This window comes from Sminthopsis crassicaudata, chromosome 6, assembly GCF_048593235.1.
Source record: "Sminthopsis crassicaudata isolate SCR6 chromosome 6, ASM4859323v1, whole genome shotgun sequence".
Taxonomy (NCBI): domain Eukaryota; kingdom Metazoa; phylum Chordata; class Mammalia; order Dasyuromorphia; family Dasyuridae; genus Sminthopsis; species Sminthopsis crassicaudata.
In genome coordinates, this window is record NC_133622.1 from 75,651,918 (window position 1) to 75,666,579 (window position 14,662).

Sequence of the window (14,662 nt, forward strand, 5' to 3'; positions counted from 1 at the left end):
TTTCCAGTTTTCTGGGTAATTTCTTAGAAGTTTTACTTTGGTTTTCCCTAACAGGTAGAGAGTCCTTTTCATGATAGTTTCTATTTTGAGATTTATCCTTCACTTGATTATTTTAAAAGTTATTTTGGTGTCTTGTTTATCCACTCTGTACAAGAAAAATAATTTATTTTTTTTTAGAACTAAAACAAATAATTCTCTTTTAAAAATTTTAAATATAGTTTGAAATCTGGTGGCACTGACAGTGAAAAAGAGCTTCTCTCAGAGCCAGGAAGGCCTAGGTTCGATTCCTATCTCAAATATATTGACCGTATGGCATTGGGGAAGTGATTTAACTTCTCAATGCTCTAACAAAAGTCTATAATGTCTAAATTGCAGAGAAGATCTTCATTTGAATTAATAGGGAGATTTTCTTCACTCAGGATTCCCTTATATCACAGGCCCAGTGATTCCTTGAAATTAGACACTGCTCAATAGCATTTATTTCTTCTTTCCCTGCCCTCCAGTATTGCTCTAGAGATTCTAGAGTTTTTGTTCCTCTAAATTAATTTTAAAATTATTTTGCCATATCCTATAGAATAGCCTTTGGCAGTTTCATTGGCGTAGCAGTACATTTGCAAATTAAATACTAATGTAATTTTTATTATATTGACATTGCTCAAACATGAATAATGAATATTTCTCCAAGAAGTTAAATCCTCTGTTATTACTGTAAAGATTGGTTCATAGTTATATTTGGTCCTACTTTTGCCCCTAATCAAGCCAATCTATTTTTTTTTCATTCAAATCATAATTAGATATGAACCAAGAGAGTATCATATTTCTGCATTTAACTTTATAAATAAATTTATGTATCTGTGATTTCATGAATGTAAGTGTTCCCTTCACTGCTACATATTGAAATCTATTCTCACTCTTCATTCATGCAAATGTTTCTAGTAGGTAGCATGAAAGGAACAATCTTTAAGATTTCATTTCCTAAGATTCTTGCATTTGGAGACCATTGCTTGTTGGGAGAAATTCCCAAAATTCTGTTTCCTAAGAGACTATGTATTTGGATATAAGGTGATTAAGTCGTGAGACCAGGAGAATTTCTTGCTATGGATGTCTTCTTTGAGGAAGGTTTAGTAGAAAAAGAGGGTAAGGAGTGGGTATGAAAGAGAGGGCTAAAAATGTCAACATTTCTATGACATTAAACATGGGAATTTAAAAGACATCCAAAGTGTTCTTGAACCTATACGTGATAATAGCATCTTTGATGATCCTATAAAGCAGGATAAAATGAAGGTCTACACCAGAAAGGCTTTAGCAGATTCTTATGTAACTTGAGAAGCAGAAAGTGAGAAGGGCTAGTGAATGAATGGAGGGATGGACGACCAGATGGAAAAGCATTTATTAAGCACATATTTGCTAAGTATTGTATCAAGTGATAGAGATATAGATATAAAAATGGGTAAAAAAAAAATCTAATGAGTGTGTATATGTGTGTGTGTGTGTGTGTGTGTGTGTGTGTGTGTGTATGTGAGTGTGTGTGTATTTGGAATCTAAATAGTGATAAGGAATAAACTTGTTATTTCATTGATATGGGGAACTCCTAAGTAAGGAAACACCCTCTACTAATGCATGCTGGTATCTTCTCTGTACTTTTAGGTAGCTGTTTAGAATACTGAAGAGTTGGGACTTAGCTAGTTATGTTGATTCTTTTTAACCTCATTTGGTGTTTCTTGGATGAAGATACTGGAACAGCTTGCCATTTCCTTCTCTAATTTATTTTACAAATGAGGAAGCTAAGCAAAAAGGTGTAAATGACTTGCCCAAGGTCATTCAGTTAGTATCTGAACCCAGATTTGAACTCAGGAACATGAGTCTTCCTGACTCCAGGCCTGGTACTCTATCCACTATGCTGCCTACTTACCCAAAGGTTCCATAGCCTGTGTGCATGAGGAGAGCATTTGAACGTAGATCTTTTTCAGTTCAAGACTAACCCCAGAGTCACATGCCATGATGTCTCCCCTTGTGAGACATCCCTCCACTTGTGAGAGACAATATAAATAGGAGGGGAAGGGAGGAGGAGAATTGATTATGAGCCAGACATTTTGTTAGGCATTGGAGTTACAAAAGACAGAAAAGAAATAGTTCCTGACAGCAAAAAGCTTATATTCTTTCTGGGGAAACAACATGGAAACCCTTTCCCAAAGGCAAAATGTTGAAAAGAGATAGAGTAAAGCACAAAGCCCTGGTGAACTCCACTGGAGACCTGAAAAGTTGAAATTAAATTATCTCTACTTACCTTTGGTGTTTAGCCATTCAGTCATTTCCAAAGCACCTAAATGTATGATTATCTAGTTCACATTTATTGTTTCTCCAAAATATCAGATGACATTTTATTAAATGTTTTGCTAAAGCTATTTTTCTTGTACAGGTTAGACTCTACCTTCAGTGTTTTCCTTATCTACTTTCCAATAATCCTATACAAAAAGGAAACTAGTTTAATCTGTCTTATGCTATTCTTTTTAATTTCAATAGAAATCATTTGATTAAGACATAAAAGCCATGAAAGGTGGGTATAGAAGTCCAACACTGGAGTGAAACAGTCATTCAGTCAATAAGCATTTATTTTTATTTTCTTTTTAAAACATTTGTCTAATATCTTTTTTTGAAAATAGTATTTTATTTTTCCTAATTAGATATACAAATACTTTTTACATTATTATTATTATTTTTAACATTCTTTTTTTATAAATTTTTGTGTTTCAATTTTTTTTCCTCGCTCCCTTCCATTTCCCTTCTCCAGGACAACAAGCAATGTGCTATAGGTGATACACCTGCAGTCATATAAATAAATTAGTCATATTGTGAAAAGAGAAAACAGAACCAAAGGGAAAAACCACACACACAAAAAGGTGCTTCCATCTATCTGCATTCAGACTCCATAACCTTTTTCTCTGGATTTGGATAGCATTTTGTCGATGAATCCTTTAGAAATGTCTTGAATCATTATTCAATAAGTATTTATTAAAAGCCTGCTCTAAATTGTAAATTAAATGCCCTATCCTTAAGGAGCTCAATTACAAAGTTAGAAAACTAGTTCAGATATTGCCTCAGACCAGCACACTAGCTGGGTGATCTTGTTTTGTGACAGGCAGGTCTATAAAACTTCAAATTATAGAATACTTCTCATTCTAGGGAGTTCTCCATTTTGATGAACTCATAGGTCCAAAAAAAAAAAATTCTTCTGGTATTTTACAGAAATTCTTCTTTTTGGTTTTAAGTCCGTACACACTGCAGTTCTTGAAGAATGAAAATTATAACATTCATAATGTAGTGGAAAGTTACAACCACTTTGTCAATGAATTTCACTGCAGTAGAGGATGTGGTTCCTAGTACCCAGAAAAGTGTCTGATTCATAGTAGGTACTTAAGAAATGCTTGTTAAATGATCGATGGATCAAATAGATATATAATTGGCAAAAGAGTTGGGTTTGACAAGTGACAAGTGTGATGAATGGCCAATAAGAGGCCTATGTGTTCCATGAATGTCCAGTCAAGAGATAAACAGCAAAAGCCTCCAAGCTCTCAGCTGGTTTTTATTGTGGGGGAGTAGAGGGAAACCGGAGACAAGAATCACGTGGAATGAGAAATCTAGGATCCATCGCTTTCTGTGTCCTTAGTAGGGAGACCCACCTAAGTGACACCACAGATCTATGTGCAGACACTGAGGATACAGGGACTAAAATGAGACCCTGATTTCAAGATTACATTGTTCTATCGAGATCTAATAGAAAAAGTAAATGCAAGAAAATTTCAGGTAACAACTGGGGAGATGGAGAAAGGGCTCCCTGGGATGGGAGGTCGGCTTCTGAAATGAGCCTCGAAGGAACTTCTGAGAAGTGGGGATGAGAAGGGGGTACATTCATTCAAATCCCTGCAAAGTGGAGGCAGAATAGTTCAGGGCGGTTCAGTTTCTCTAATTTAGAAAGCGCGTATTTAACTTGTAGGAGCTTAGTTTCCTCCTCTTCAGCGTACTGGGATCTCTTGAGTTCCTTTCAATTCCAAGTTTTCGGATCCACTTAGGATAAAAAAACAAACCAAAACAGCAGGTAGAGGTCCCTGCCCTCGGAGAGCTGGCAGAACATAAACTAGAGGAAGAAATGAAATTTCACAAAGGATTTAAAAAGTAACTAGGAATAACAGTATCTTTTAAAAAGGACAAAGGAGACCCCGTTCAGCCCCCGGATGAATCCAGCAGCGTGCTCCTTTCGCTTCTTAGACTGCTTCCAAGCTCCGCAAAGCCTTGGCCAGGGATCGCTTTCTGCTATCAGACTCAGATTTCTTCTTTCCCAATTCCCTTTATCGGGGAACAGTCTGGGTGAGGCTCCATAAAGGGAACAGCCTGGGAAGACAGGACTGGGGGGAGGGGGCGGGTACCTCGCCAGGAGGGAGGAGTAGGGCGGAGGGGGCTCAGCTTGTACAAGGAAAGGAATGAAGAGGAAAGATCGGAAGGAAGGGGAGGAGCAGGCAGCCGCTCCAGAGGGAGAAGACTTGGGCGGCGGGGGGAAGGCGGAGAGAGAGAGTGCGCTGAGCCCCGGGGAGAAGGACGCCGGGAGCGCCCAGATCTGTAGAAGGGAGGCGGAGCTCCCTTGGAAAGAGGAGGTGTCTGAGGGGCGAGGTGGGGCTAAGAGGGCTGGATGTTTTGGCGGAGGCTGACGGGATCTGGGCCGAGCGTTTCCCTCCCTCCCTCCTTTTCCTCCGTTTTTCTTTCTTGATTCGGCGACGGAGTCTTCCGCGGTAGATGCCCTGGCTGGGCGCGCAGGGCAGTGCTAGCAGCGCGCTCGCCGGCTCATCCGGAGCCAGGTGCGCCGAGCCGGCCGGCCGGGGCTCTTCTCCGCCTATGGTCGCGTTGCTCCTGCCCAGCCGCCCACACCTGGCCGAGGCCTCGGACGCTGCCGGTCCCGCTCTGCCTGAGCCCCACGAGGGGAGCGCGGCGAGACGGTCCGCTGGCGCTGACCTCCGGGCGCCTTAGCGAGCCTTCCCGGGGAGAGCGGCCGCGCCGCGCCGGGGCGAGCTTTCGGAGCCATGGGGCTGCAACCCCTGGAGTTCAGCGACTGCTACCTGGACAGCCCGTGGTTCCGGGAGAGGATTCGTGCGCACGAAGCGGAGCTCGAGAAAACCAACAAGTTCATCAAAGAGTTGCTCAAGGACGGGAAAAACCTCATTGCTGCCACCAAAAGTAAGCTCCGGGGAGCCTCTGGGGCAGGGAGGGAGGCGTGGAGGGGACCGGGCGCCTGGGGCAGCGAGGGAGGCGTGGAGGGGACCGGGCTCTGTCCGGCTCGGGCTCAGAGCCCTGCCCGGGGCTCCCGGGCTTTGCCGCTGCGCTGCGCTCCGACATGGAAGCCGGGGGACCCGGTGCGGGGCAGGGGCGCACGCGGCTCGTGGGGAGCCGCGCCGAGAGGGGCCCCGGCTTGGGGAGAAGGGAAGCGCCGCGCCGATGTACGCCGGAGTGAAAGAGCGCTCTGCGTTTTGGTCTTCCGGCAGCCGAAGGAGTGCCTTCTTTCTCTTCACTCTGGGGGTTTTTCTTTCGGCCGAAGCCAGGAAACCTTCCCCTTCTGCTCCTCCACCCACACAGCTTGGAATGAGCGTGTGGCCCCCGTCGGAAGCCAGCATCAGCCCGCCTTCCTCGGGCCTCGGCGCTTCGCACTGCCCAAGCTGCAGGTCTAAGTTTCACGTCTTCTCCTTTTTGAATGGAGGCAGAAATAAGAGGGAGCAATGTGACTGAACACAGACTGCGCATTTTGTGGCGATGTAAATACACTTCTCTCTCTGATCCCTTTCTTCTACTCCTTCCAGTGGTTAGTTCTGTATTGAGTCAATACCGGTGTCTCTTTATTTTCTCCTCCTCCCTCTCTCCTTTTTCTTTCTTTGCTTATTTCATTAGAAAATGGCTCTAGAAATAAGTATAGTATACCCAGTGGATTTCAAGTATGGACTCCTCCGTTTAAGGCTTGATCCCCCATTCCCCCCCCCCCCCTTAGTTTTATTGCTCTTTAATGTGAAGCCTAAACGGTGGTAGGGGAGCCGTGGGATCAATTTTAAAGGGGGAAGGGACCTTAAAATGGCCCAACCTCCTCGTTTTACAGATGAAGAAGTTGAGGCACAAAGAGATAGAAGTGATCGTCCAGGAGCATTTTTAGAGTCTTCTATGGCAATTCAGTTCTAGTCAAGAAAAATTTATTGACTTCTCTCTAAACTCAGAAAAACGATCTGGGCTCAGAGGACTTCACATCAGAGGACCCTGTCTCCCAGAAGGCTCAGCAGCTAGTGCTGGGTGTAGGGCAGACAAAAAACTGATACTCAAATAACTGGCCTATAAAACGAAATGGAATAAAATAACTGCACAAGAGATGGACCAGGAGATTTCAAAGGTTGGTCCCTTCCAGCCTCTGATTTATATTCAACAAAGAAACATTTATTAAAAACCTGTTGTGTTTCAGGAATTGAGGGGAAGAGGCATAGGAGGCTGAGAGTACAAATACAAAATTGAGAATCCCTGTCCTAAAAAAGTTTTCATTTTATTTGGGGAATATCTACACACAGTTGTTGTCAGTCTGACTCTTCATGATTCTGTTTGATTTTTCTTGTCAAAGATACTGGAGTGGTTTGCCATTTCCTTTTCCAACTCATTTTACAGATGAGGAAACTGAGGCAAGCAGGATTAGGTGACTTGCCAGCATCACACAGATTGTAAGCTTCTGAGGCCAGATGGGTATTCCTGGCTCCAGGCCTGGAGCTCTATCCATTGGGCCATCCAACTGCCCTTCACAGATGAGTAAATGAAGACTATTTGCAGAATAACTACTAAGTTATTGGGTAGTGCTAATAACTGGAGGAATTGGTGAAAACCTCCAGAAGGAGTTGACACTTGAGTAAGGCTTGAAGATAAGATTTCAAGAGGCAGAGATGTGGAGGGATTGCATAAATCTGTGCAAAGGACTGGATGTGGGAAATTGAAATATGCATGAAGAAAAGCAAATAAGGAAGCAAGGAAAGGGTAAGGAAGAGCAGTTTGATTGGATTAGAGTGTATGAGGGAGAGTTATAGTTAAATATTCCTGGAAGGACGGACTGGAGGCAGATTGCTATGGGCTTTAAATGATCACAAGAAGAGTTTGCATTTTTTATCCTGGAGACAAAGGAGAACTATTGAAACTTCTTGAGCAGAGGAGTGACTGGGTCAAGCCTATAATTTAGGAATATCAAACTTGCAGTTGTGGGTAGGATGGTTAGAAGAGATTGGATGTAGGTGGACCAATGGACGCTATTGGAATAATCTAGGTGAGAGATGATAAGGGTCAGGGCTAGGGCGGTTGTGGTATGAGTAAGGAAGGCATGATGCAACAGATGTGAGAAGGTGGATCCCATGAGAATTAGAAACTGTTTGTGGGGTGAAGGGTGAGGGAGAGTGAAGAACTGAGAATGACTCCTATGTGGAGATTTGGAATTGGGGAAAAATGGCGTTGCTGGAGAAAAATAGGGAAGCAAGGATGCTGAATAATAATAATAAGTACATTATTGGGCAAGACGTTATAGAACTGTATTTGAAAGGATAGGTAAGATTTCGACTGGGGTAGATGGGGATGGGGAAGACATTCCAGAAATAAAGAATATTTAGAACAAAACAGCCAGAGGGTGAAGTGGATAAAGTACTAAGCTTGGATTCAAGAAGATCCGAGTTCAAATTCAGCCTTGGATCTTTACTAACTATATGTTATTTAAGTCATTTAAGTTCTATTTGCCTCACTTGCCTCATCTGTAAAATGAGAAAAATAATAGCACTTCTCTTCCAGGATCAAATGAAGTAATATTTATAGTGTCTGGTACATAGTAAAGGTTAGATAAATGTTGGTAGTTATTATTAATCAAGGCTCAGAAACAGAAAAGCACAGAACATATCAAAAGAAGAGGGGGAGTAATCTGGAGGTAGGGTTTGTGAAGGGAGGAGTAAGATGCTAAATGTGGAAAGGATGGTTGGCACCAGATTATAAAAAGCCATGATTGTCAAACTAAAGAGTTTGAACTGCAGAAATAATGGGGAATGTGTGAAAGGTGAATTGCTCAAAAGCAAGGGAGTGATGGGATCAGGGAGAGCTATGAATGAAGAAAATTTCTGATATGATAGCTCTGGGTAGTCTAGATCAGAGTGGGCAGGGGACCAGTTGGATAAGTTGTGATGATAAGTGGACCAGCTGTGAGGGACAGAAGTTTGGGGGTGTCTGACCAAATATTAATATTAATTGCAGTGAAAAAGTAGCAATGAGAAAAATAATGCTGATTGTATGCTAAAATGGAGGATCCCTTAACATTTGCAGTTGGGAAAATGATGGTATGCATTCACAAGAAATGACAAGGAAGCAGATTATATTTTGGAAAAAAAAAACAGTGAATGTGGATTTGAATGTGTTGAATTTGAGGTACTAGTAGAATGTTTAGAAATGCAGGATTGGCTCTCAGAGAGGCACAGTGAATAGGGCACTGGGTTTGGAATCAGGAAGACCCACTACTAGCTGTGTGACCCTGGAAAAGTCACTTAATTTTGTTTGCCTCAGTTTCCTCATCTGTAAAATGATCTGGAGAGAGAAATAGCCAACCATTCCACTGTCTCTGCCAAGAAAACCCCAAATGGGATCATCTACTGTGAACCGCAAATCTCAAGAGAGAAATCTGAGTTGGAAACTCTAGTCTCTTAATATGTTCTGTGCTTTTCTCTCTCTGAGCCTTGATTAATAATAACTACTAACATTTATATAGCCAGTGCCATTCACTGGGCCAAGTAATTTCTTGATTGCATCTTTTTATTCCCATTGTAAGCAACCCCAAATAGACCTTTCTTACCACTCATCTGGGTTATTTCAGAAGCTGCTTTTTCCAGCAGACTTTTCCAAGTCTTTCCTCCTTTTCTTTTTATTCCTTCCAGCCATGTTTCACAATTTTTGTCAGGAAAATCTTCCTTTGATCTAAGCATGTCACTCGTTTCTCAGAAATTTTCTGTGACTCCCTATTATCTATTAAGTAAAATTTTTCTGCTTGGAATGTAAGTTTCCCTATGATTGGAAATTTGTTGTTATTACCTGAATTAAACCTGTGTTGGGACTTAGGTACTGACCCTCACTATCATCTCAAATTCATTATTTTTCTTACCAAATACGGTTGAAATGAAAGGGGAAACGTGTACAGATAATGATAAAGCTCTAAGATGTAGTAGAAAATGAACTTGGTCTGGAGAAGGTGGTAAGGGAAACTGAGAGCTCAGCTTGGGAAGTCCCTTGGGTGCCGTGGAAGCCCCCGAGCTTTGGGAGGTGAGCTCCTGAGGAGGTGTGAGGAAGGTACATGGCAAAGCCAGTTTGACCAGTGAGAGGCAGGTATTTGAGAGGGCACATTAGCAGCCCTGCCAACAGGATGCACGCCTCTTTATGACTTCAGCAGCCCAGGCTGCTCCGGCTGGACAGCTGTCGGGATTCCCCGGCAGGATAAGATTTGGGTTGAAATCATCAACTCACAGCTCATGCTTCTGGCATCCACATTCCTTACTATAAGAACTATGACTTTCAAAGGATGGGTTTCAGGGTCCTAAAACCTTGAAGTAGCTCTCTCTCTTCCTAAAACTACTCTGTAATTGAGACAGAAACACATCCAAAGCACAGAAGCCTTTGGGAACCGATAGGCTGGACTCACTTGGGTCCACCCTTGTGTAAATTGGTTTCCATACCTACAGTATTTACCTCTGATCCCCAACCAAGTGAAAAGAGCACTTAAGTGTAAGAGAGGAGACCATGTATGTCATGTAGTTCAACCTCCTTTTTACAGAGTAGGAAACTGAGGCCTGAAGGGATGGGGTGTAAATTTGCCCACTGTCTCCTAGGTAACAATTGGCAATCAAGATTTGAGTTCCAGCCTCTCATTCTCCATGCATCCCTTTTCCCATTTTCAGCTTTTCTTGCCAGCAGATCTTGCTGGTCTGCCTTACAGGCTACAGATAGAGGTGCAGAGAATTTTGAAATCACTTGTTGCATGGGAGAGAGCAGGGGCCATTTGAAGTGAGTTAAGTCTAAAGGTCAACAAGCCAGCTGATTCTTTGTAGAATTTGTGGGAGTTGTGAGAATAGGTAGCTGAGGAGGCAGAATAAATGAATAAGCATTAGTTACTAAATTAGGTCAACTAACAGTAGCACAAAGGCATTGCATACTCTTATAATCTTTGATATTTGGCATTGCCTTTAAGAAAATTATATATATATGTTATATATATGTATGTATTTAATCATCAGTATCTGTTACTTTGTTGTGAAGTGCTCCAAAATGTTAATTTGGGGATTATTCATTCACTTTTGATTTGGTAATTCTTCATTCAAAAAGGCTTTAGGGGAAAAAAATATAGAGTTATTTGTAAGATGAGTTCAAATCTTGACTCTACCACCTACTACTTGTGAAACACTGGGCAAATTATTTAATCTTTTTAATTTTGGGGGGCTTCATTTTGCTCATCTCTAGAATAAGGAGTTTAAATGAGCTAAACTGGAAATTCTAAATTAGAAGTCTTCCCTCATTCTCCCTAATGCTTGCCTGTTAGTATTGGGTACCACCTGCTGTGTGTCCAAAGTGCTCTTTGCTAGGGCCTCCTGGAGATGATAAGTTTAGATTAGATGGTCCTTGTGCTCAATGAATTTTACAATCTTATTAGAAGGCAGAGAGAGAGGGAAAAGATAGAAACATAGCATCCTTTGGAATAGAGGCAGTGTGATGTACAGTAGGTGCTGCAAAATCAGAAAGCCCTAGGTTTCAAATTCCCCCTCTGACCCAATCTGGCTAGTAACTGAGTTGTTTAAACTCTTGGTGTTCTAAAGATCTCTCTAAAGACTCAATTGCAATGGAGAGGATGACTTGAATGGTGAAGGGACTCCCCTCACTTAGAAGTTCCCCGGGTCAATGTTATAGGTAACACACACACACACACACACACACACACACACACACACACACACACACACACACATTTTCTTAGACAAGTTCAAAATCAATAGACTTAGATAATAGAAGGAAAAACTTCAAAGGTATAATTTAAAAAACCTGGAAATTTAATTACTTTGTCTCCTATTAGCCTTGTTACTTCCAGCTTTGGTAGCTTTCTACTGAAATGTGTGTGTGTGTGTGTGTGTGTGTGTGTATGTGTATTTTTAATAAATAGCCAGTACCTAATTAACTTTGAATTTGTGCTGGGGGAAATAGTTTGTCATATGTGTCTGAGGAAATTTGAAGCTCCTGGAGCTTCACAGCTGACCTGATTGGATATGAAACCCAGTTAGCTACATAAAAGTCAATCAGTCAGCACATTTATTGAATACCTGTTGTCTGCAATATACAGTCTTGGACTTGGGAAACCAGGATGTTGAGACAGAGTCCCAGCCCTCGAGGTTGCAGTCTAGCTGAGGAAACAAGACATAGGTTAACAATTTAAACTCCAGTTTTAAACCATAAATGGTTATAGTTAAGTAAAATGTCTTAGGTATTTAGAGAGGAACTGGAGTGCTTGAGGAAGGGTTTGTGGAAGTGCTGATTTCAGCTGACAGGAAGATGGTATATATGGAGATGAACAAAAGATCTTCCCATGGCAGATGGGATTTAGAAGGGAAAGTTTAGGTTGGGTGCACTTGGGGGAGGATAGGGGAAGGAGGGTGGTAGGTAATAAAGTTGGAGAAGTAGGTTTGGTCTAAGTCATGGAGTTCTTTGATGAAGAACTTATCCTATCCCATATGGGGTTTTGATCTACAGTTTAAGAAGCTTTGCTTTAGCAGCGGCCACATACAAGTCCCTGTCTTTGTGTACTTAAGCACCAAACTACTTTTGGCACCTATGTGATAGAGGCCCCTTTGTACAGTCAGAGATTAGCTCCAATTTTTCCTCTCTTATATATCATTTGTACAGTTTTTATTGTTATTATAGCTCTTTATTTACGAAACATATGCATGGGTAATTTTTCATCATTGACCCTTGCAAACCTTCTGTTCCCACTTTTTCCCTTCTTCCCCCCTACCCCGTCCTCTAGATGGCAGGTAGTCCCATACATGTTAAATATGTATTAAATACAATATATATATATATATATATATATATATATATATTTTTTTTTTTTTTTACAGTTTTTAACACAGTCTCCTGCATTATAAATTCCTTTTTTCCCTCTTTTTTTATTTCCCCAGTACTTAATAGGTGCACATAGTAGGTGTCGATTGTTGATTTGTTCCTTTTAAAAAAAGGACTCCTGCAAGATTCTGGTCTTGGTGTATTTAGGTAATAGCAGACAAAATCAATCCCTAAGTTCCATCAGTTCTGGATTTCATTGTTTTCCTACATCTTTCTTTGTATTCTTTTTTTCTCATAATATCCAGACAGCATTCTTTCTGTTGAATTCTGTTACAGATCCTGATCATCTTGTACAAATATATGACATTACAAAAAATATAAGCCATAAATTGGAGTTTTTTGGTAACTTAATTGGTCTTGAAAGATAATGCTTTCTGCCCTGTTTAAAGAAGAAAAAGTTGATTCATGACCTAAGAACCTCATTTTTGATTGTAAAATTGTTTGACTTTTTCTTTGGATGCCTTTTCCATCTCATTTTGGCAAATTTAGATTTTTGGTGAGAGACTTTTTGTTTTGTTTTTTATATCCTCAGCACTTAGCATAATATTTGGCACATAATTTGCTCATTGTTTGCCTTTCAATTTTAATTGTTTTAAAAAATAAAAACTTTGGGTGATTATGGAGTTCCTTGTGAAGAAGTCTTTTGAAATATATTTTTGCTTTGAAAATAAGTATGATTTAAGAGCTCTAAAGTTTCTAAAGAAACTTTCTTTTTCCATGAGGGTAACCTATTTCACTTTTTGGACAGCTTCTGTCAGATTTTTTTCTTTTTCTTAAATATGTCTAACTGTAATAACCCATCTTTCATTTTTTTTTTTTTTGTTGGTCATAAAGAGCATGAGAATTTTTTGAAATCTTTGCCTTATAATCCAAGTTAAATAGCATTCTCCTGATCTGCTACTCCAGTAACTGTCACATAAGGACCTAAGGTTGTGACTAAAGCCATTCAGGCTTTCGATAATTATCGTTTCCTTTTCAAAGTATTTACTAGCTATCCCTTTAATAATAGGTTTTAGAATTGTGCTAGGATCTACAAGTCAGTCATTGGCCTATAGTGAATTCCATTCTCTTCTTCTTCCTTTTTTTTTTTTTTTAATGGTTAACATTTGTCTTTTTCCAGATTTGTAGCAATTCCCCCATAGCTGCCATCACACCTTCCCTAACATCTTTCAGATGACTTAGTACATACATCTACTATTGATTTTAATTTCTGGTCCAGGCCACCCAAACTAGCCAAGGACAGCTAGGTTTGCTCTTATGGTCTTCTCTGCTTTTCTTGGGTATCAGCTAAGGATCTATTGATCATTTTTGTTTTCCCATTGCAGTACAGATGATTATTCTGGGTGAAGAAAACAGAAGTGAAAGAAGGGATGAGAAGTTTTATGCTTAATTTTGCCATCACTGCTGTTCAGCATCATAGTTCCATCCACCTTGGGCTGAAGTCCCTTTCTTGACTTTGCTTTTCACCCCAGTATCTCAAGAAAACAAACCCCCCCAAACTTTTGTGTTGTCCTTGGCTATCTTATCAGCCTTGTTCACCTTAAGCTTTGGTAATGTTGACCTTATTCTTGCAGGAGAGTGATGCACTTTTCCAGTTATCTTTCATTTCAGTTATTCTTCCATTGATGAAAAGAATTCTTTGCATAGTATGATGAGAAAAAGGACTGTTGCTACATGTCTATATTCATTTTATAATAAGCATATTTTAAGTACCAGTACTATGTGCAGTGCAATTAAAGATGGTATCGATACAGTGCTGGTGGATGTTTGATGAATTAGGTGAATAAATTAAAAACTACATATGAAGCAAATCCAATAATATTCTACTTAGGAGTAATGTATAAATGGATCTTTTCTCTAAATAGAAAAGAATGATTATGTTAATTCTATTAATAAATCATGTTTGTTTAGTACTGTTTGTTATTTCTGCTATTTTAGACAAGGCAGCTAAGGCTCTATGATTTGCTCTTATTTTTACAACTAGGTAGGCAGTAAAATATGAGGAGAGAGCCCTTGATTTTGAGTCAAAAATCTTGGCTTGTAGCCCAGATGTGTAATTTATTGCCTGAATGACCCTGAACCAATCCTTGATTTCTCTGAGTCTCAGTTTTCTCATCTATACAATAGGATTAGCTTAGATGATCTATCAGGTCTTTTCCAGCTTTAAGTTTTATAATTATAGTAGCAAAGCCTCAATTCAAATCCAGGACTCATGATATCATATCCTCTATCATCATACATCTTATCCTTGGTAATGAGATGTTATAGTATTTAGAACTGTGAGGAATCTTAGAGGTAATTTAGTCCTAACCCCCTCATTTCATGAATGAGAAAACAGACCAAGAAAGACTAAGTATATAAAGAACTGAGAGTTACCCAGAGGTTCCTAGGGCCAAGTTTACGACCTAGTTTCTGGAAGCTAGTGCTTGGTATCACTAAAGGGAATAAATAGAACTAGGATTCAGACACAGGT

General features: G+C 40.3%; 1 protein-coding gene across 1 annotated transcript in view; it reads left to right on the forward strand.

Annotated features, from left to right (window-relative positions):
* The first annotated feature begins 4,673 nt into the window (after positions 1 to 4,673).
* ARHGAP10 (Rho GTPase activating protein 10) overlaps positions 4,674 to 14,662 on the forward strand; it is a 340,816-nt gene continuing 330,827 nt past the window's right edge. Inside the window, exon 1 of the mRNA XM_074273693.1 lies at positions 4,674 to 5,226. Within this exon, the coding sequence (XP_074129794.1) occupies positions 5,073 to 5,226 (154 nt within the window). The 5' untranslated portion in view covers positions 4,674 to 5,072. The remainder of the gene's footprint in view (positions 5,227 to 14,662) is intronic.